We start from the raw sequence: 20,396 nt of genomic DNA, 5'->3' as shown, positions 1-20,396 counted from the left end.
GTTTAACAACAAGTAGAACTATTCAGAGGTTGTTGGACCCATCCAGTTTAACTCCACATACTGTTGTGTTGATGTAGTTTATTGTCAAAACGTTCGCTTTCTTCCGAGTCGACTATTAAAGGAACAGGTCCACCAAAAACGTCACCACGGTGGGTCTGTTCTAATTGGACAACATGTCATTTCTGTCAGCTCATCATCCTGATATCAAACATCTGGAAACGGTAAGTGAGTCAGTGTAATATAATATAAATTAGAAATAGTCTATAGATGTAATTCTAGATTTAGTTTATAGGCCTTTTCTTTTCTTCTTCCCATAAAGAACTGACAGCGGCCCATTGGTTAATTTTCTTTATTGGCACCCAATCAAATCCAGGAAAGGTTACGCTACCTTGCGTAAGCATGGACGCCTGGCCAATAAATGCTATTGACTTGCTGTTGTCTTGGCGTGGCCATAGTGGGATTCGTAATATCGCCTCCCGGCCCTGAGACACGAGCCGTACAAGTTATGCTGGAAGTTTAGCATCCACGTTAAAATGGACAACGACCACCAAAGCGCAAGGGAGGTGCAGAGAAATTACAGGAGAAAAACATTAAGAATCTACAGGAGGATGCCTCAAAATGTGCCAACAAGTCTGACATGTTTGGGTGTGTGTGTGTGGTTTTCTGTAAAATAAGGAAATACAGAATATGTAAATATAACCTGTACATAATGAAAGCACATAAATACAGATTAAAGAGCAATAAGCAACAAATCACTCTGCAATATGCAGAATTAAATGCAATATACATTATTGCTATGCTATAAAAAGTTGCTGTGTGCCTCACGTCATAACGACAACAAGCAGTTTGGCTGTAGTTAAGTTAGTGGCTGTCAGGTAACCTAACTGTTTAAGCTTACATTGAAAATGCTAGCGGTTGGCCTGTTGGGTAGCTGAAAAGTCTGTGTGATCTATAAAATAAGTGTTGATACAAGCATCAGTGTTCCTTGAATTGCTAAATTAGCTAATGTTATTCAGTAGCATTGCAAAGCCAAAGTTGCTTTGTGGAATGCCAGTACCATTTTAACTCTTGTAGTTTTAAGCTAACCTATTCCTTGTTTCACGTGACTGTGGACTGGTGATCAGTGGAGTAAGCATTAATGCTCATTCCTCATCCTATACTGCCACCACTGTCTCTCTACATTGCCCAGACATTTAAACTAAATTAATTATACCTTAACTTAGCTGACATTTCTCTCTGTTTCTCATTCTTTTAAAGGTTACCTTGTTAGAGTAAATGTTTCTTGTTCAGTGGTGTGGGCCAAGGCAACATTTTGACTGACTTTACTGACAATACATACTTGTATACTTAAAATGTGATTAAACAATTATACTTTTCATCTTTGGCAAATACTTGCACTTGAGTATGGACATTGTATACTCTATGGCCTCCAGGTCATCAATCAAAAGTGAGTGGGTACAGCGCTTCCTTCTTGTATTGGCGCTATTCTTGCAACGGACATACATTACTCTCCAATTGTAGCTTTTGGAAAGGGTTATGGTTATTGTATTTAGACATTTGGTTTTATACAAAGCTTATCAAAAATTGACAGTAAACTGTTTTTAAAAGTTGCTAAGCCAATATTAATTAATTAATAGTAATAGCAATACAATTTCAAATATCAATAATAAAAAAACAAATACCATAAATATACAAATCATAACTCTAAGAATGAATGAATTATTTAAGTATAAGATCAACAGATAAGTCTTGAGACTCCTCTTGAAGGATCCAAAACGATCACATGAACGCTGAACACTAGACAACTCATATCATAGCATGCACGCATATTTTAAGAGGACTGTCTGCAGGGAATGTGTCTGACCAATCAGGGTGGGGGAGTGGGCCGCCTGGGCCAAAAATGCCATGGACGATTTTTTTGTCCCAGTCCAGCCGTGGTTACAGTAATAGGCTGAGTATACATCAGAGGAAGGCACTATACTGCTACTATATTAACCTGACAGAGAACGGGGCAGATTCAGAATGTAATCACATAATAATCACAATGACAACGTGGAGTAATCAGAAATTAGCGTCATGGACTCAGTGCGCTACCCACCCGGCCCGTTACGAAAGTTAAATCAGACTTATCTGAGTTAAACAACCACTAGGGGTGCACAATATATATCGACTCAATATCGTTATCGCGATATCACGTTGCGTGATATTATACCGAAAGTCTCGCGATAATTATGCGATATTTTGTTTGCGTTGCATCCTGCCCAACATGTACCCAAAGACTATAGAACCAACAAGAGGAGAAACTCAATAGAACATTGTGTTGCATTCAGTCCAAGATGGCGGAGCTGCACTCAATAGACTGTTCCATTGCAAGCTGCAGTACAACGTTCTGTTGAGTTTAGCCTCTTGTTGCTACGTTGTTACGTCTATACTCTTTGATGCACCTCGGGCCGACATTTCCCGCCACTATCCTCGGGCCCTTGATCAAGCATTTGTGTTTTTTTAATCATTACTTTATTAGCCTAACTGGGTGGGGAGAAAGCTCCTCCACTCCCACTCGCACGCATCACACCGGGCCTGCTGGGCTGTATGGTGGAGCATCACACCGGGCCTGCTGGGCTGTATGGTGGAGCATCACACCGGGCCTGCTGGGCTGTATGGTGGAGCATCACACCGGGCCTGCTGGGCTGTATGGTGTAGCTTAAGTGCAACATGGAGCTGAGGATGTAAAGAAAAAACTAAAAACAGAAGAATTACCTTTGAGCAAGTTTGGAGGAAAGTCGGAGGTATGGAACCATTTTAAACAAGTCGTGGGCAGTGACAACATATGTGTCGGCTTTGTCGAGTGCATTAAGCGCGGCACGCTGCTCTCCTACGACAGCAAAAAAATAGGGACAGTGAACAGACACATGAAGCAGGCTGGCCATGGCAGAAAAGATGATAGTCAGCCTTCAAAGTCCTCTTTTGTTACTTCTCCAAGCATAACCCTTCTAACAGATTTCTGCATTGTAGTTGAGAACATCAGTTATAACGGCCCACATATTAAATACAAATTTTGGGTTTAAATCATTCCAGTTAACGTGTCGGGCCGGGCCCGGACACTGGTTCAGGTTGGGTCGGGCTTGGCGTTTTGGGCCCGATCCAACCTCTAGAGTTGCGATTTACACATTTACAGCGTCGGCTATTTTTTTGCCAGCTTTCCTTCCTGCGTTTTACCTGTAAAACCGAGTCTGTGTTCTTCATATTTATGTAGAATTACAATTTGCTCTTCTTATGTAAAACATGCGGCTCTGGTAGATGTTTGTGATTGGTCGTGCTGTGCAAACACCGCCTCTTTGATGTGAACGTGTGCGCCGCTGGAAACCCTGATGGTTGACTGAACTAGTTGTTAACCACCGTCGTGACACAGTTATACAGGACCGCGGTTGTTAGGTGAAGCCGGATAACTGAAAGAAATCCAGGACATGTTGATCTGGATGAATTGTTAAAATCCAAACAATGCCACACACACACCTCTGGTGGACAGAACATATGATACCAATACAGGTCTTACTGAAGGCATTTGTTCCGCTCTCTCTAAAAACATAAATAAATAAAATTTATAGTCGAGAGAAAAAGAAAATATATATATCAACGACGTCTAAATATAGATTCATTTTCATTTATTTTTTCACCAGACTCCATTTAATTAAAACAGAAATGTTATGATTATTAAACACACTTCATTCAAAGCGGACAGAAACTAAATAAAACTACCAAAAGCCGTCTTGGTTCATCTTTCCACTGTTCCAACAATCACCACTCTGGTTTGGTTGAAATAAACCCTTAATTCACCCATTTACATGTGGAGATATGCTGGCTCTATACACGCTAAAAGTCCTGATTATTTACATGGAGTCTGGTGGAGATATGCTGGCTCTATACACTCTAAAAGTCCTGATTATTTACATGGAGTCTGGTGGAGATATGCTGGCTCTATACACGCTAAAAGTCCTGATTATTTACATGGAGTCTGGTGGAGATATGCTGGCTCTATACACGCTAAAACTCCTGATTATTTACATGGAGTCTGGTGGAGATAGGCTGGCTCTATACACGCTAAAACTCCTGATTATTTACATGGAGTCTGGTGGAGATAGGCTGGCTCTATACACGCTAAAAGTCCTGATTATTTACATGGATTCTGGTTAGGGCTGGGCGATAAAACGATAACGATATGTATCGCGATAGACACGTAATCAATATCAATAGAAAATGCGTTCGATAAAACGTTCGATAACTTGTTTTTCTTCTTCGGAAGAAACCAGAAGTTGCGAAGCAAGTTTGGTTGCATGAACAAAGGCACTCACTCTCTGGTAACCTAGCAACGTAGGGAGTGACACTCTAACAGCCAATCATGTAACAGTATCAAGTTTGGTTGTCGCCACATCGCCTCGCTGCGTGTTGGATTCTACCATTCTACAATAAGAGAACCGGGCGGCGTGGATAAGTGGAAAGTGAGTGCCGCGGAGCGAGGAAATTGTTGATAAAACAGGAAAAGTCAGTATGGCAGTTTTGGGGATTTTATAAGTCTGACCGTCGTCCCCACCAACACTACCGGAAACTTGTTTTACCACCTTAGCCGCGCCACACTTTGGAGCAAAGCCGTATTCGCCAGCAACGTCCAACATCTGCAGCTGCTACACCGCACAAGCAGCAGCGCCATGGAGAGGTACTCTGCATCAGCGCCTACTAAACGCTACAAGCAGCAGGCCATGGAAGTACTCTGCATCAGTGTCTTACTAAACGCTACAAGCAGCAGAGGCCATGGAGAGGTACTCTGCATCAGCCTTACTAAACGCCAAGCAGCAGAGCCATGGAGAGGTACTCTGCATCACGCCCTTTACTAAACGCTACAAAGAAATAACGGAGGCAGACGTGCTGAGCACTGTCCAGAAGCCAGGTTACCAACCTAGCACTAAACCTGCAGAAAATAGTTCTTCTCAGGTTTCTCTGTGTTTATATTTAACACTTTGCACCATTTTATTACACCTTATTAAGCAGTTCTTACTTATTCTTTCTTCACTGTGATTTTAGACTTATGTTTACATTTTAATTTTGATTTCCATGGTTGTGTTGACATTTCTGCTTTTATAACTCAGGGGATTATAATCAGAGGAAGGTTAAGTTTAAAATAAAAATGTTTAAATTTAATATATTTTTCTCCTGGTCCTTATTTTAAATAGGTCATAAAAAATATCAATAATTATCGATATCGACCGATATGAAACACTTATATCGTGATACAGTTTTCAGCCATATCGCCCAGCCCTAAGTCTGGTGGAGATATGCTGGCTCTATACACGCTAAAAGTCCTGATTATTTACATGGAGTCTGGTGGAGATATGCTGGCTCTATACACGCTAAAAGTCCTGATTATTTACATGGAGTCTGGTGGAGATATGCTGGCTCTATACACGCTAAAAGTCCTGATTATTTACATGGAGTCTGGTGGAGATATGCTGGCTCTATACACGCTAAAAGTCCTGATTATTTACATGGAGTCTGGTGGAGATATGCTGGCTCTATACACGCTAAAAGTCCTGATTATTTACATGGAGTCTGGTGGAGATATGCTGGCTCTATACACGCTAAAAGTCCTGATGTATCCGCGGTGTGTTTCCTGTGTTCAGCTCCGTCTGTTAGTTTTGGAGGGAAAACGCTCCATTGTTTGTTCCTCTCTCTCTAAAAACACGTCTTTCTATTCCCACATTAGATCTCTAACAACACAATGAACGGACGATACACCGAGAGGTGTGAACATGTTACATTTCACATTACATTCTAGGAGGAGAACTCTGAATCTAGTAGGTCTCCCCCCCTCTCTACTTTCCAAAGAGCCGACCATTAGAGCCGAGCCAGCATTTGGTGCGCCAGCGGCAGAAAGCTGCTCCAGCCAGTATCGGTCTATGAGAGGAGAACACGGACCTGAACATGGCTGCTATCAGAGTCCCAGTCTGCTGCTGGTCTTCTGGGGACCTCGGTGCTCCGCTGCTCCGGGTTCTGGTCGTCCTCCTCCATTCCTCTCTGGTCCTGAGATCCAGCACAGCTCCTCCTCTTCCTCTTCTCTTCTTTAATGGCGGATTACTAACAGCTTGTAGGTGCACAGCGCCCCCTGCTGTACAGGAGGCTGTGACGTCATGTCCTTCTCCTACCTTGTTACCATAGTACCGGAGGCTGCAGCTCCAGGACGTTTAAAAGGTGAACTCCACCCAAAAGCTACTTTCTGTCCAAATATGAAGTTTAAAAATCTTTTTCCATCCAGATACTTCTTTATGTCTTACAGTTTAACTTGGTTGCTAAGAGTTGCATGTTGGGAAATTTGTGTATTTAGCAAACTGAGCTTATAAAGATGTTCTATTTAAAATTAATATGAATTGAAAACAATAATACAACAAAGCTCACATCACACACGTCTTCATCATTATGAATATCCAGCCAGAATATGCTGTTTACATGACCTGGATCAAATATTAAATAATATTGGTGTGAATGTAAGCGTACTCAGTGAGTCAGAAACTTTATATTTCAGCTTCATTTTTCACCAAAAACACATTCAAACGTCTTAAAGCACGATGACAAAAAGCCCAATATCTTTTTTATTGGGAAAGTATTATTTACAGAAATGTAGCTTTGATCAATGGAAAGTGTTGTCATATATATATTTAATAATGATATAAACCAAGAACATGTCGGTTCATCTGGTTCATCTCTCATGTCTTCTTTTAGGTCCGATGATCAGGGCCCGTATCCCTAAAGAATTTTTGTGCAAAAAGTGGCTCCTAGCGGCCAAATTCTAAGAAAATTCTCAGAGGCATGACGTTTTCTTAGAATTTCCCCTAAAAGTGACACCGAAAATCCCAGTTAATATAAAAGCTATTCCTCAAGAGTCCTAGCGCTTAAAAGGGCTCCTAAGGCGAGATCTGCTAAGAGCAGGGAAGAGGACTTTTAGTGGCTTAGGAGTTCCCCTAAGCAGCTGCACAACATGGCCAACAGAGGAGGCAGGAGAGATGTCCTGCAAACACTGGATGACAGGGAATTATTGAGACGCTACAGATTGGATCGTGCAGGAATCATGTTTGTGGTGGATCTCCTTAGAGATGCAATTACTTCACCAACTCGACGCCACAACGCTATCACACCGGAGAAGAAAGTAATCACAACCCTGAGGTATTTGGCAACAGGGAAAATGCAACAATGCAGCAGTGATGACTTGGGTCTGTCCCAATCCTCCGTCAGCAGAGTCATCACCCAAACACTGACAGCTTTGTCACAACCTAATATTGTGACACAATTTGTTTCATTCCCACTGGATGCCCGCACTTTACACACACATAAAAGGGCATTTATGGACATTGCAGGATTCCCTGGCGTTGTGGGTGTAATTGATGGAACACGTGTGAGAATAATTGCGCCATCAGAGGACGAGGCTGTCTTTGTTAACAGGAAGAATTTCCACAGCATCAATGTGCAAATAGTGTTCAATGCGGCCTGTAAGATTTTGGACATTGTGGCTAAATGGCCAGGCTCCACACATGATGCGAGAATGCTCTCCGAGAGTGGCATCAGACAGCTTTTTGAGAGACGCTATGTGCCAGCTGTTAGGGGACAGTGGCTACCCATGCAAACCATGGCTCCTTACACCTTACCTCCAGCCACACCAAGGGCCCCAACTAAACTATAACAGGTAAGCCAAACAATACAAAAATCATGGAAATGAAATGCAAGCAATATGTTAGAGCATCCAAGTAGTGCAATATTTCCATCAAATAATTAAAGGTCTATATTCTATTGTAGGGCCCACAAGACAACAAGAGCGGTGGTGGAGCGTGGCATAGGCCAGCTTAAGAGGCGCTTTCATGTTCTCCACGGAGAGGTGCGGCTGAGGCCTGAAAAAGCCAGCAAAGTCATCATAGCCTGTGCAATATTACACAATATTTGCAAGGTTAGACAGATTGCAGAACCTCTGGAGGATGGCGATGAAGATGAAGACAACGATGAGGATGGTGGTGAAGAAGATATTCACATTCCACAGGGGAACCTAGCCCAGAGTGGACTGCCTTACAGGGCAAACTTCACAAATTTACATTTCAGGCAAGCTGTAGCCCCATGTCATTTGAGAACTTGTGATGGTATTAAGAACTACCACAGTTTTACTGCACATCACCTGCAATTGTTAAATGCAAGACAGAGAACACAATCTCTAAATGGTTTATTTTTTAGGTGTTCAATTTTAAGGCGGTAGTACTCCTCCTGAAGGGAAAAGACTTTTTTGTGTTGTTCAAACACATCAATTGTGAGTTGCAATCTTCTCTCCTGCAGGGATGCTGACGGAGCAGGTGCTGCGGATGGGAATGGGGTTTGATCCGCCTATCCTGAGCAGCAGCTGCAGATGGTTCGGGCAGCAATCTTGTCGGCAAACTTGATGGGCCCGGTTCTTGTGATGGCTCCATGCTACAGAAATACATAGGCCTAGTTTAATTATTGTTTTGATTAAATTAATTTAATACAATGAGCATGGATAACACATGAAATGGCTTCTGCAATGAATAAACACTGTTGATATGAATAACCCTGTGTCCTACCTTTGCTGCATTTCAAGGGCCTGCATCATTGACGAGTCAATGCCTGTTGGCAGACCGGTGACACTGACCTCAGAGTGTCCCAGGACTTGAAAGACAGTGTCGGCCACCTGGGACAGCCGCTTTGCAGGTGGTCCACCCCCTAGAAAGAAACAGTCAATGAACACGGTACTTAGGCATGTAAATTAACTTTGCCAGCAGGAGCAAGTTGCCAGATTATGTGGTAGGCTATAGTATTTTGCTCACCTGTGAGTGAGGATTCCCGCTTGTGTGCTGCAACCTTTTCTCACAATCGTCGCCTGTCCGCACCACCAGTGGAAAAGAGGCATTGATTGTTTGGGATATTGTGTCCCAGGCGCGCCTCTTGCCTTGGCTAGTGACAGTTGGGCCAAATTTTCCTCGTAACATACCTTTATGTTCGTTCACCAACTGGGCCAGCAACAAACCTTGCTCCTCAGTCCAGTTCGGCTTGCGATTCCTTTTTTTCTCCATTTTCTGTGTTTGTAGGATATTTGTTAACAAGCTTTCATAAATAGACCAGCCAGCAATCACAGACATTGATAAAAGCTGAGCCGTGTTACCCTCGTTAAGACCACACTGAGTTGTAACGTTGCAATTTCTACTTCATTAAGGACAGCCCCTTGAGATAGGCCATCTTGTTTTCAATGGGGTCCATATGGGAGTGAAAGTACAAAATATGCCAGCTAGGATATTAATATGAGCAAATAAGACACAAATCATTATTTGAACAGGGTGTAATGAGCTTAAGTTTTCACATATTTTAGATTCTAATGTTAGGCTATAACCCCTACAGCTTACTATTCATTTTCCAGATATTTTCTTGAATGTGAAATATTATTTACAATTACAGTCTGCATAAGATTAGAGTGTATAATTATGTTTATTGATTTGAGGGTACATCCTTTGCTCATTATCACCAAAAGTTCATTTTCATCAAACTTGTAGGATCAACCAATCACGGCTTTTGAAATGATGACTCATACCTAGCAACGGGGTCAACCACACCTCCTCACTAAGATAGGATTTTCTATCCATTCCTTGCTCAGAGTTCACTGAAAATGTTCTGGAATCACTTCTAAGCTAAAACTCCTGGGCCCGTATTCATAAAGAATCTTAACGCAAAGAGTAGCTCCTAGTGACGAAATTCTAAGAAAATTCTTAGAAATGTGGGCGTTTACTCTTAAAATTATTATTTATTATTTATTGTTTTGGATCATCCCCAGCTAAAGCGGTTGAGTCTTTGCAGAAAGCTTTTGATGCGGTTCAACGCACGCTTATGCAGCTTAAGCTGGTTCTCAATGCTGATAAGACCAAATTGATGCTGTTTAGTAATATTAAGAAGGTTTCTCAAGCTCCTCCTCCTGTGTTCACTTTGTCTGGAAATGTCATAGAGTTGGTTCACTCTTATAAATACCTTGGTATCTGGCTTGATGATGCTCTCACTTTTAAGCCTCATATAGACAACCTTGTGAAGAAACTCAAACTTAAACTGTCCTTTTCTTTCAAATAAATTTGTTTTCTTTTAAAGCAAAAAGCAGCTAGTCACTGCAACATTTTATCTGTTTTAGATTATGGAGACCTGGTGTATAGGACCGCTTCAGTACAATGTCTGCATAAATTGACACTGTTTATCTGCGTCTCTGAGATTTATTAATTGTAAAAACTTGACCCATCATTGTGAATTATATTCCAGAGTGGGATGGCCATCGTTGTCCAACAGGAGATCAGGGCACTGGCATATTTTTATCTATAAGGCCATGCTTGGTCTGTTGCCAGCGTACATCTGTAGTTTAATCACACGGAGAAATGTTGGTTCTTATTCATTGCGATCAAATGATCACTTGCTGCTCTTTGTTCCATTTGCCCGTACAGAACTGGGAAAAGGGCTTTGTCTACTCGCCCTTCTGCATGGAACTATTTGCAAAAGACTTGAAATTATCTGAACTTATTTCCTTAAATGCTTTTAAGTCCAGATTGAGAGAACCTGAAATGACCTGTTCAAATTATAAATGTTTCTAATTATTTGTGTTGTATAACTTTGAAATATTTATAAATTGATTGTGTTTTTGCTGCCTCTTGGCCAGGACTCCCTTGAAAAAGAGGTTTTTAACCTCAATGGGACTTTCCTGGTTAAATAAAGGTTAAAAAAAAAAAAGAATTAAAGAAAAACTCCTAGTAAAGAAAAAAGTAATTCAGAAAGAATCTCAACCCTTAAAAGAGGTCTTAAGGTCAAAATTGTTAGGACGCAGGATGAGGACTTTTAAGAGGCTTAAGAGTTTCTTTAGCAGAGGGAAAATGGCAGAAAGGCGAAGGGAAGAAAGTGCTGCAGACAATGGATGACAGTGAGTTAATCTGACGCTATAGATTAGATCGTGCAGGGATTATGTTTGTGACTGATCTTATTAGAGGCGCTAACATCTCCAACACAGCAGAAATGCCATAAGCGCCAGAAATGAAGGTTATCACTACATTACGATGATTTGGCAACTGGGAAAATGCAACAATGCAGTAGTGATGATTTGGGTCTGTCACAACCTTCTGTAAGCAGAGTGATCACACAAACAATTACAGCACTTTCCAGAACCTCTTATTGTTTGCAGTTCATTTCGTTTCCACTGGACATTCCCACCTTGCAGGCTCAAAACTGCATTTATGAATATAGCAGGCTTCCCTGGTGTTGTGGAGTAATTGATGGAACCCACATCCGAATTATTGCACCGTGGAAGGCGAGGATGTTTATGTTAATAGAAAGGGGTACCACATCATAAGCGTTCAAGTTGTTTTGGTGCAGATTATAAGATTGTAGACATTGTTGCAAAATGGCCGGCAACACATGATGCCAGGATACTGGCAGAAAGTGGCCTGAGGACCTCTGTTTGAAGGGCGTCATATTCCAGCAAATTGCCACTTGTTGGGGACAGTGGTTATCCTCGTAAACCATGGCTCCTCACCTTACCTCCGTCCTGACCAGGGGTCACAGCTAAATTACAACAGGTAACAGTGACAACACATACACTTAATGTGTGTGGACTTCAAATTTAGAGAACAACAAATGTGTTGCAGTAGTATTTGTAGGCTACTCTACTTCCCATAAATAACCTACCATTTTGTTTTGAAAATATCAACTGAATTCTGTTAATTTTCATTAACTCACAGAGCTCACAAGAAACACGAGCCGTAGTTGGTGAGGGTATTGGTCAACTAAAGAGGCTTTCACATTTTGCATGGAGAGGTGCGACTGGCACCAGAAAAGGTCTGCAAAGTGATAACAGCCTGTGCAGTGCTTCATAACATCTGTAAAGCTAGACAAATTGCAGACCCTCCCACGGACAATCGGGCTGATGAAGAGGATGATGAAGAATACCCTCCACAAGGGAGGGATCTGTCCCAAAGTGGGAATCCTTACAGAGCTCAGTTTACTAATTTGCATTTCATGTAAGTTACTGTGAATGTAATATAAAACTCGTGACTAAACAGACACACCTTAGCCAACATTTTCATTAGAAAGATATTATGAAGACACAAAAAATATTATTTGTTATTAGTTTTATTTTTGAGTAGCTCAATTTTTAGTTTGTAGTACTCCTCCTGTAGATGGAGTACTATTTTCTCTCTGCTTTAGGACATCCATCTCCAGTTTTTGGTCTACTAGGGATGGTGTTGGAGCAGCTTGGTGGCAACAAGAAGGAATGAGGCCGGGCTGAGGGTCGCCACCTGCCATGTCGCCCGGTCCCCATTCCTCTGCTGAAGGCTCTGTGCTACTGAAAGGGAGAAAACATTTAATGTCTGTTATTTAAAATAAATGTAGGCCAATTTATTTTTTTTTTTTCCGTTCATAGAATGCCAGATAGAAATGGCCTTGCCTATGTTAAATAAAATGTGTCTTTATATTGTGTTACTTGGCTGTTGGTTTATTAAAATTACCATTTTTGTAGTTCCACCAGCTGAATCATTGAGCTGTCTGTGCCCTCCTTCAAACCCGGTGATACTCGTTTCTGAGTGACCTAAGATGTTAAAACGGTTTGGGCTACTTGGGACCGCTGTTTAGCAGGTGGTCCCCCTAAAAACAATACAGTGGACCACATGTACAGTAGGCTATACATATATAATTGTTAGAGATAGGTTTGCCAGCGTACAAAAAGTGTTATAGCACTCTGCATGTGTGAAGACTCCCGCTTGCGTGCAATTTCCTCTCTGGCTTTTGATTGCAACACATACCAGCGTTTCTCACAGTCTTCATTGGTGCGCACAAGCAGGGGGAATGAACCGTTAATAGTTTGTGCTATACGCTCCCATGTCTGCTTCTTGTCCCGTGCTGTGACACGTGCCACGTGTCCACGTGCTGTGTGAATTTTCCTTTAAGAATGGCCTTGTGTTCCTCCACTAACTGGGCTAACAGTAAACACTGTTCCTCTGTCCAGTTGGGCTTTCTCGCCCTTCTTGGTTTTGAGTCCATGTTTGATACATTAAAACCAACATTCAAACCACCACTTAAATAGACATGCCATTAATCAGTGTAATTGGAAAGAGTGGACGATTTTTTATCATTCTAAGCCAATCAAATACCTTTTAGGAAATTAACAGCATGGTAAATAAAAAAGGATTATATACACATATATAATGTGTGTGTGTGTGTGTGTGTGTGTGTGTGTGTGTGTGTGTGTGTGTGTGTGTGTGAGAACGGTCAAATAAGGAAAAATGACACATGTAATTTCAAAGTGAAGGCTTAGAATAGACCCTTTACTTAAAATCACTCTTTTTTTCCTTCTTGGACAACCAACCAATCACAGTCTTCAAAAGATTGTGTCATAGATGGCAACGGGGTCAACCCCGCCTCCTCACTAAGATAAAAGTTTTTGTCTTTTCCTTACTCAGAGTTGCTCTCAGATCGTTCCCAAATTGCTCTTAGGCTAAGACTCCTACATAAGAGTTTTAAGCTAAATTAAGAGTTTTCTGAGAGGATTCTTAGATTCTTTATGAATACGGGCCCTGGCAAGGAATTTTTAGGTTAAGTTAGGAGCTCTCTGAGAGGATTCTCAGAATCTTTAGGGATACGGGCCCAGATCTTCTGTCTGTTTCTCACCGACGTCTCTTCTGATTGGCTGATCCTGTGGAGGGGGCGGGGCCAGGAGCCTGGAGGAGAAGAATCACATTTAAGAAAAGCTCAAAAAACAGACACACACACAAATATATATAGTATATAAAAAATAAAGCTTAAAACATGTTCTGCTGCTTCTTTTAGAAAAGAACAAGAGAAATAAAGTCATAATAATTTTCTTTTTTTAAAGATTATTATTTTGGCCATTTTAGGCCTTTATTTCCACAGGACAGAAGAAGACATGAAAGGGGAGAGAGAAGGGAATGACATGCAGCAAAGGTCAGGTCAGAGTCAAATGTTGGAACATTTTGAGAAAAAAATTGAATATTTGGACATAAAGATTGAAAGATGTTGGACAAATATATGATGTTTCCTTTCAACTATTCCTTGATGACGTTGATAGGAAAGAGTATTTTTCTCTGATTTCTGAGTGGATTTATGGACGTTTCTAGATTATGATTCCTGTTCTCCGCATCCTCGCCCACAGAGAACAAAAATCTGGATATTTTGAGAAAAAGTTGAAATGTCATGAGCAAAAATATCACAATATCTTCAAAAATAGTTTGAACATTTTCTTTTTTTAAAGTCAGATATATACAGAAAACTGAAGTCAAAATATTTAACACACACACACTCTATTAGGTCAACAGGCCTGCCCACAGCTCAAGAATATAATATAGTCTTATGTCAAATACACATTATATTCAAACCACTGCAGTGAGCAGTGATCTTAATCCAGAGCTCAAATTACTTCAGCAGAATACATACACAAACTTTTATGGACAAACACATAGCTAAACCCAGGATCTGTGTGCGAGTCCCTGTAATGTTAGGTCAGCAGGCCTGCCCACAGCTCAAGAATATAATATAGTTTTATGTCAATTTACACATTATATTCAAACTACTGCAGTGAGCAGTGATTCTTACCGAGTGCAGCAGAAATCTGACCATTATCAGAACAGAAGTGCATAAAGCGCTGCCATCGGAAACCTCTGCATTCATATCACCCACAATAAAGAAGTACGTGGAAGCATTATCTTGAATGAAAGACATGACACAAGCCAATCTATTAAGATATTCATCTTCATTTTGAGAACACTCATAGGGTGTGTAAATGTTTAAAATAATGAAGTTTTTTTATTACCACAATTAAACTCAATTCTTATGGCCCAATCAACATCCAGTCTAACCACCTTAACCAGCTGATCATATTTGTTATGCCATAACAGGGCAACACCACCAGGTATTCTACCGTGAACTATCCTGGTACTCAGGTCAGTAGTAGATTCACCCGCCCCATAAAAGTCTTTATGCAGGGAATTTAGACCCTCTAAATCCTGCTTTGGTAAAAAAGTTTCTTGAACACATAGTACATCACAGGCCTCCAAGAGTTTATCCACTACAAGGCGGCGCGATTTGTCTGCTTCACTGTGCCCAACGCGCAGTCCTTGTGCATTATAAGACACAATATTGATATTCATCTATATTTATTAATCCCGGGCCGCAGCCTGACTGCTGCTCCCCTGTGGAGCTACAGGTGTAAGGACAGACACAGAGCGCTGCTGCTGTGGGCCAGCCTCTCCTCCTGATCCAAGGGCCACGCTGTCACTGTTAACTTTGGGTCTGCGAGCCTCAAAATAGCGACGTACATATATCCCCACCAGCCAAAGTTGTGGCTCGTACACTTCATCAACTTCGTTGCATTCAGCAGTAACATGAAACGAACTGAATCTGTTGCGGGTAGAATCAATCTTCCGACACGTCACAGATTTGCCCAGTTTCTCAATCAGATAATCACACAGAGTGACCGCATCAAGATCAAGAGAAAATCTAGTGGCAAAAACACTCACCAGCTTAGTTTTAATTCCTGGAATGTTACTCACTGTGCCGGTACCAACTATTCCCATTTTGCACTCTCACTTTAAACGGGTCTGCATACCGCCAGGTTTCGGTTGCATGGCCACTTTTAGGGGCTTCTGAGGCTTACGCTTCCCTTCCTTCAAGACCATATTCCACGCTGGGGACAGAGGTTGGGTACGCATAGCCTCTCCCGGTGACCCACCGACCCCTGCGTTTCTCTCTCCTGAGATCCTGACGCAGCACCAGCCCGGCCAGGGGATCCACGGGTCTCCTCAGTATCAGTCATCCGGCGATCCAGAGCCGCAGTAGCCGCCCCCAGGTTTTCGCTCACGCTTGCCTGCGTTTCCAGAGCTCCCCTTAGAGTAGACACTTCCCGGCTCAATCGTTCCATCCTGCCGAGTAGTGCAGAGGCATCCATGTTGCCAAAACCAACAGGTGGAAGTTCATCCAGGAAGTGTGAGACAAACCTGGGAATGTCTTCACCGCGCTCATTGAGCAATTTCAAGCAGTCCTTGATGTTGTTAACGTCCTCCTGAGTGCCTTTGTGCTTGACATTGCATTGCGTTGTCGGGCACAGTTCAAACAAATTCATCCTGTGATAGTGTCTTAATTTTAATAGAAATAAAGTTTAAAAACTCACCTTCCACTATCACTTTCCCATTTGAGGATCATAAACCTTGTACAAGAACGCCGCCGCAGCCGCCATGATGCATCAAACACGCAGGACATAACGCAATGCTCACCTTTTTTCGACTGGTTGAAGAATGCAACTGTTTTAGTTCGTCACTCCGTTCTATTTCGGCTTCCAGCAGCTCTTTCACCACCTTCAGCTCAGCAGCAAGGATCACACAGTTCTTGCATCGGGGGGGTGGAGTCCTCACAACCGGCTTGTTCCTCCTAAACAACGTTTTTCTCGGTGAACGGCTGGCAGGTTTGTTCAACGGCGTCGCACTGGCGGAAGGAGTTTCAAACGGCTTAGCAGCGGAGAGGGCCACGACCTCACCGTCATGTGGGACTGATGAAGGGTCCTCGAACTTCCTCCTGATCCCCTCCTCTATCGCTGCTTCATCGATCTCATCGAGATGGGATACCATCGGTGGGTAGGGTTTGGACGCCCTCAGCAACGCCAGTTCTCTCGCAATGTGACGGTCCTTTGCCTTTTGGACGTATAATGTCACCATATTGTTCTGAAAATATGAAGGATAAACATTTTAGTCTCTCTAAAAATAAAGTGGGAGAATTAATTAATGAATATATATTTATTTATATATATTTCACAATAAGGAGAATTCTTTTAAAATAAGATATCCAACTCATTAGATTAACCTAATACCCAGATTCTACATGCGAGTCCCTTTAAAGTAAAAACCTGCAGGTCTCTACTATAACCCAAAGCAGTCTGCATAAATCTGCAATGCTGGTGCTCATTAGCTCTGACTTCTCCAAAATGACTTCAGAAAAGTGAAAAGTGACTTCATGAAGTCATCAGATTACCACGCAACATTTAATGTAAACATTTGCAGGGCCCAATCGCATTCTAGAGCTGCATTTACGGATCTGGAATGGCCTCACCGAGACACAAAAACCACACAGGGACTAACTTCCAATTCTTACCCCCAGCTTGTGCACTTTCCGCAGGTGCTTGTCCAGCCTGTTTATTTTCCTGGAGTCGCACAGTCGGACCGGGCAATCCAAGTTGGCCGTGAAACTGTAGAAGTAGAGTCAAAAAAATTGACTGCCTACACTTTTGGCTTATAGGAAGTTTAGCAATTAAATAAAAATAATACAAAAATACAGTGAGTGTAACAAGCAGGAACAGGTGAAATACATCAGGGAGGGGCAAACACAAGGCAGGAAGTTGAAGAAGACATGACCGAAGAGAACAGACAGATTCCAAATGCAACAGGAAATTGAAAACCGACACAAATCATGAAACCAATTGGAGGCCCAACTTCATATGTATTCATATGGTAAAAGACCCAGCTTCTAGCATTGGGACCCTTTAATGTAATGTTGCTGCAATTTTGGTACATTTACAGGGAAAAAACCCCAAATATTTTATTAGATGAGGAGCCCAAGATCAAAATTATGCAGCAAAGAGGTAAATGCGTTTCAAAAGGTCAGGAGGCCGCCTGGGACCAGCTTCACATGTATTTCAATGGGAAAAGACCCAGCTTCTACCTGTGAAACTCTTTAATGTTAGAAACTCTTGTTTGAGCTCCAATCAGCTTAAAACTCAACCAGATGACTCAGAGGTAGTAATAGCATGACTTTCAAACCCATATTGAAGCTATAAATTAGTTAAATAGATAGATAAATAAATGCATATAGATACATAAATACATTAGATAAGACACTTACTGTCTGTGTGACAACTTGCAGAGAAGGTTCAGTTCGGTTTTGTTGCACACCTGTTCACCTAGTTTCAGGTGTTGCATCAAATCATTGTACTCAAGCCCACAAATTGGACATTTGTGCCCTGATTTGCCCACTTTGGGCTTGTGGGTTGAAGCCTCATCCCTCTCCATCCTCTCTTGTAACTCGCTCTGTACATGGAAACAAAAAGCACAAAAGAACATTTTTTAAACGTATGAATTCATTATTTTGTATCTAATTAGGCCAAGTTAAATTCATGTATCTCATACTTTATTTTAATTCAAAAGGTCCCAATGTTTTAAGAATGTTCTAATTGGGAAACAACACGTTAAATTCCATTTTAATTGCAATTTTATTTATATGATGCAATTGTTGAAAATATGTTAATCCTGACTTCATTAACAGTGCGATAACCACATAAAACCCATTAAAAAAATAATTAAAAAATAACATCACGTGTACACCATTAATTTGCATTCATGTGTAAAATGGCCTGCCGAAACTCCCGGGAAAATGATGTAATGATTGGCATGGTTTTATTTCAGTTAGCCTAATAGCTGGTTTGATTTGCATTGATATGGATCTTATCTCAGTTAGCTATTAGGCTAACTGAAATAAAACCATGCCAATCTCTAGGTATGGTGAAGGGTATGTGATGATGTGGGGGGGCTATTTTAATTTCAAAGGCCAAAGGAACTTTATCAGGATGCATAGTATCCTGGATCCATGAAATAACTGGCCTTTAAAATAAACATCTGCCTGCCTCTATGGGAATTTAACATATGGGTATGTATAATTATGGCCGCTGTATTTTAAGGAAGAACATTTATTTACTTACAATACATTATTCATTCACAAAAAAAAATGGTGTCCTTAAAAGGTCGGATTTTTCCTCATTTTTTTAATTAAGGCATTAAAGGTATAGTGGAGGATTTTCACGAATTTTAGAAAAGAACCGCCCTCTCTACTTTTTGAAAAATGCACATGCGCAACACTCTGCCTGCTCCCGAGAGGGAAAGCCTATTAAACGTGTGCACGAGAGTGCACTGTTTACAAGTTGCTGTCGGCATGGCTCATACAAGCCTACTTTCCCAAAGAAGATTTGCACTTTTTCACAAATTGAGATGTTTACCGTGTGTGCGCGGTGCGTGACTTGTGCCAGGGCTAGCATCGCTAATCATAGCTTACATCAAATTTCACTAGCAGTGATTTTAAATGGATTTCTCCAAATAGCACGCCAAACTTTACCTGTCGAGTAGAAACTTCCCAAGCCCAACCTGTGCTTTTAGCGCACGCCAGCGTGTGAAATATTCTCCCAAAAACACTCCGGTCTTGTTTCTTACTTCAGAGGCCTTTCTCTTCTTGTCATACAATTCATAGACACATTTTCTCTTGCGACCCTCAGACATTTTGAAAAAACACTGATCAATGAATGGCTGAAACCGTAGCTCAAGCTCACCACATATACACCTGAAAGCTAGGGACGAGCACGTACGACGGCATTACATATACATATTACCAGAATGATTGACAACTAGGAGGACCAATAGTCTTGATGATCCACCCGGAAAAAGAAAATCCTCCACTATACCTTTAAGATCAATTTCCAAAAGATGAATTTTTTTATTCCTCTCTTTAGTCAACTTTAGCATGGGTATGAATACTTATGAGCAGCACTGTATGTGTGTGTGTGTGTGTGTCTATCTGTCTGTGTGTGTTTATGAGAGTGTGTCTGTCTGTGTGTAGTAATCAGATGTATTTTGTAATAAAAAACAAACATTGTTTTTTATTAATTTATGAATTCTACCGTGAATCATAGTGACTCAAAAATAATGAAAAAAATCAACATGGTGTTCAGTAGATTAGTATTACCTTTCATTGGTCAAAACACGTCAATAAATGATTATTTAACCCTTGTGTTGTCTTCGCCGTCGGCCATGAACTTGTCATTTTCTTTTTATGGAACTTCTTCTGACGTTTTTTAAAAATGTTTTTGTCTGTCTTTTCAACGCTTTTTTTATTCATGGTAAAAAAAACGAATTTAAATTACATTAAACCTAAATTTTGAGTTTGAAAAATAGCAGAAATGATGAATTATTTTGACTAATAGAATAGTTAAGACCAGAGGATGTTGAGTGAAACACAGACGTGGCGACTGTGTTTCCCACAGATTAGAAAGCAATTTGTGGTCGGGGGAGGTCGCCCCGTGTCACGGTAAAACCGCTAAAAACACCACGGTGGGAGGAGCTGTGTGTGTGTGTGTGAGAGCGAGACACAAGTGACAGAGAGACGGAGGAGAGCAGGGAAAAGCAATGCAGAAGAACGTGTTGTAAATAGCGTTTAAAATAAATAATAATATCGAAACGCAATGTGTGGCGGCCGGTGTTGATAGTGAGGCGCACCGCCACACAATAGTCTGT

At 41.3% G+C, this 20,396-nt stretch overlaps 2 protein-coding genes, 1 long non-coding RNA gene and 1 pseudogene across 3 annotated transcripts; 1 reads left to right on the top strand and 3 right to left on the bottom strand.

Moving 5' to 3' along the window:
• LOC120572754 overlaps nucleotides 1-20,396 on the bottom strand; it is a 572,223-nt pseudogene that overhangs the window by 278,784 nt on the left and 273,043 nt on the right.
• Nucleotides 7,447-8,296, top strand: LOC120572881 (putative nuclease HARBI1). Its single transcript, XM_039822392.1, has 2 exons — nucleotides 7,447-7,726; nucleotides 7,837-8,296. Exons 1-2 carry the CDS (start codon nucleotides 7,524-7,526, stop codon nucleotides 8,282-8,284), a joined length of 651 nt encoding a protein of 216 aa, XP_039678326.1. The 5' UTR covers nucleotides 7,447-7,523; the 3' UTR covers nucleotides 8,285-8,296.
• On the bottom strand, nucleotides 8,425-9,642 carry LOC120573030. Its single transcript, XR_005641604.1, has 3 exons — nucleotides 8,868-9,642; nucleotides 8,625-8,763; nucleotides 8,425-8,493 (listed from the first exon to the last, which is right to left on the bottom strand). It is a non-coding gene; the product is annotated as an uncharacterized LOC120573030 (long non-coding RNA).
• On the bottom strand, nucleotides 13,585-18,139 carry LOC120572867. The gene is made up of 4 exons (XM_039822374.1): nucleotides 17,962-18,139; nucleotides 17,215-17,308; nucleotides 16,344-16,787; nucleotides 13,585-13,775 (listed from the first exon to the last, which is right to left on the bottom strand). The coding sequence occupies exons 1-4, from the start codon at nucleotides 18,126-18,128 to the stop codon at nucleotides 13,722-13,724; spliced, it is 759 nt and encodes a 252-aa protein (XP_039678308.1). The 5' UTR covers nucleotides 18,129-18,139; the 3' UTR covers nucleotides 13,585-13,721.

Source organism: Perca fluviatilis, chromosome 14 (genome assembly GCF_010015445.1).
Source record: "Perca fluviatilis chromosome 14, GENO_Pfluv_1.0, whole genome shotgun sequence".
NCBI lineage: Eukaryota > Metazoa > Chordata > Actinopteri > Perciformes > Percidae > Perca > Perca fluviatilis.
This window is presented reverse-complemented; position numbering and strand designations above follow the sequence as displayed.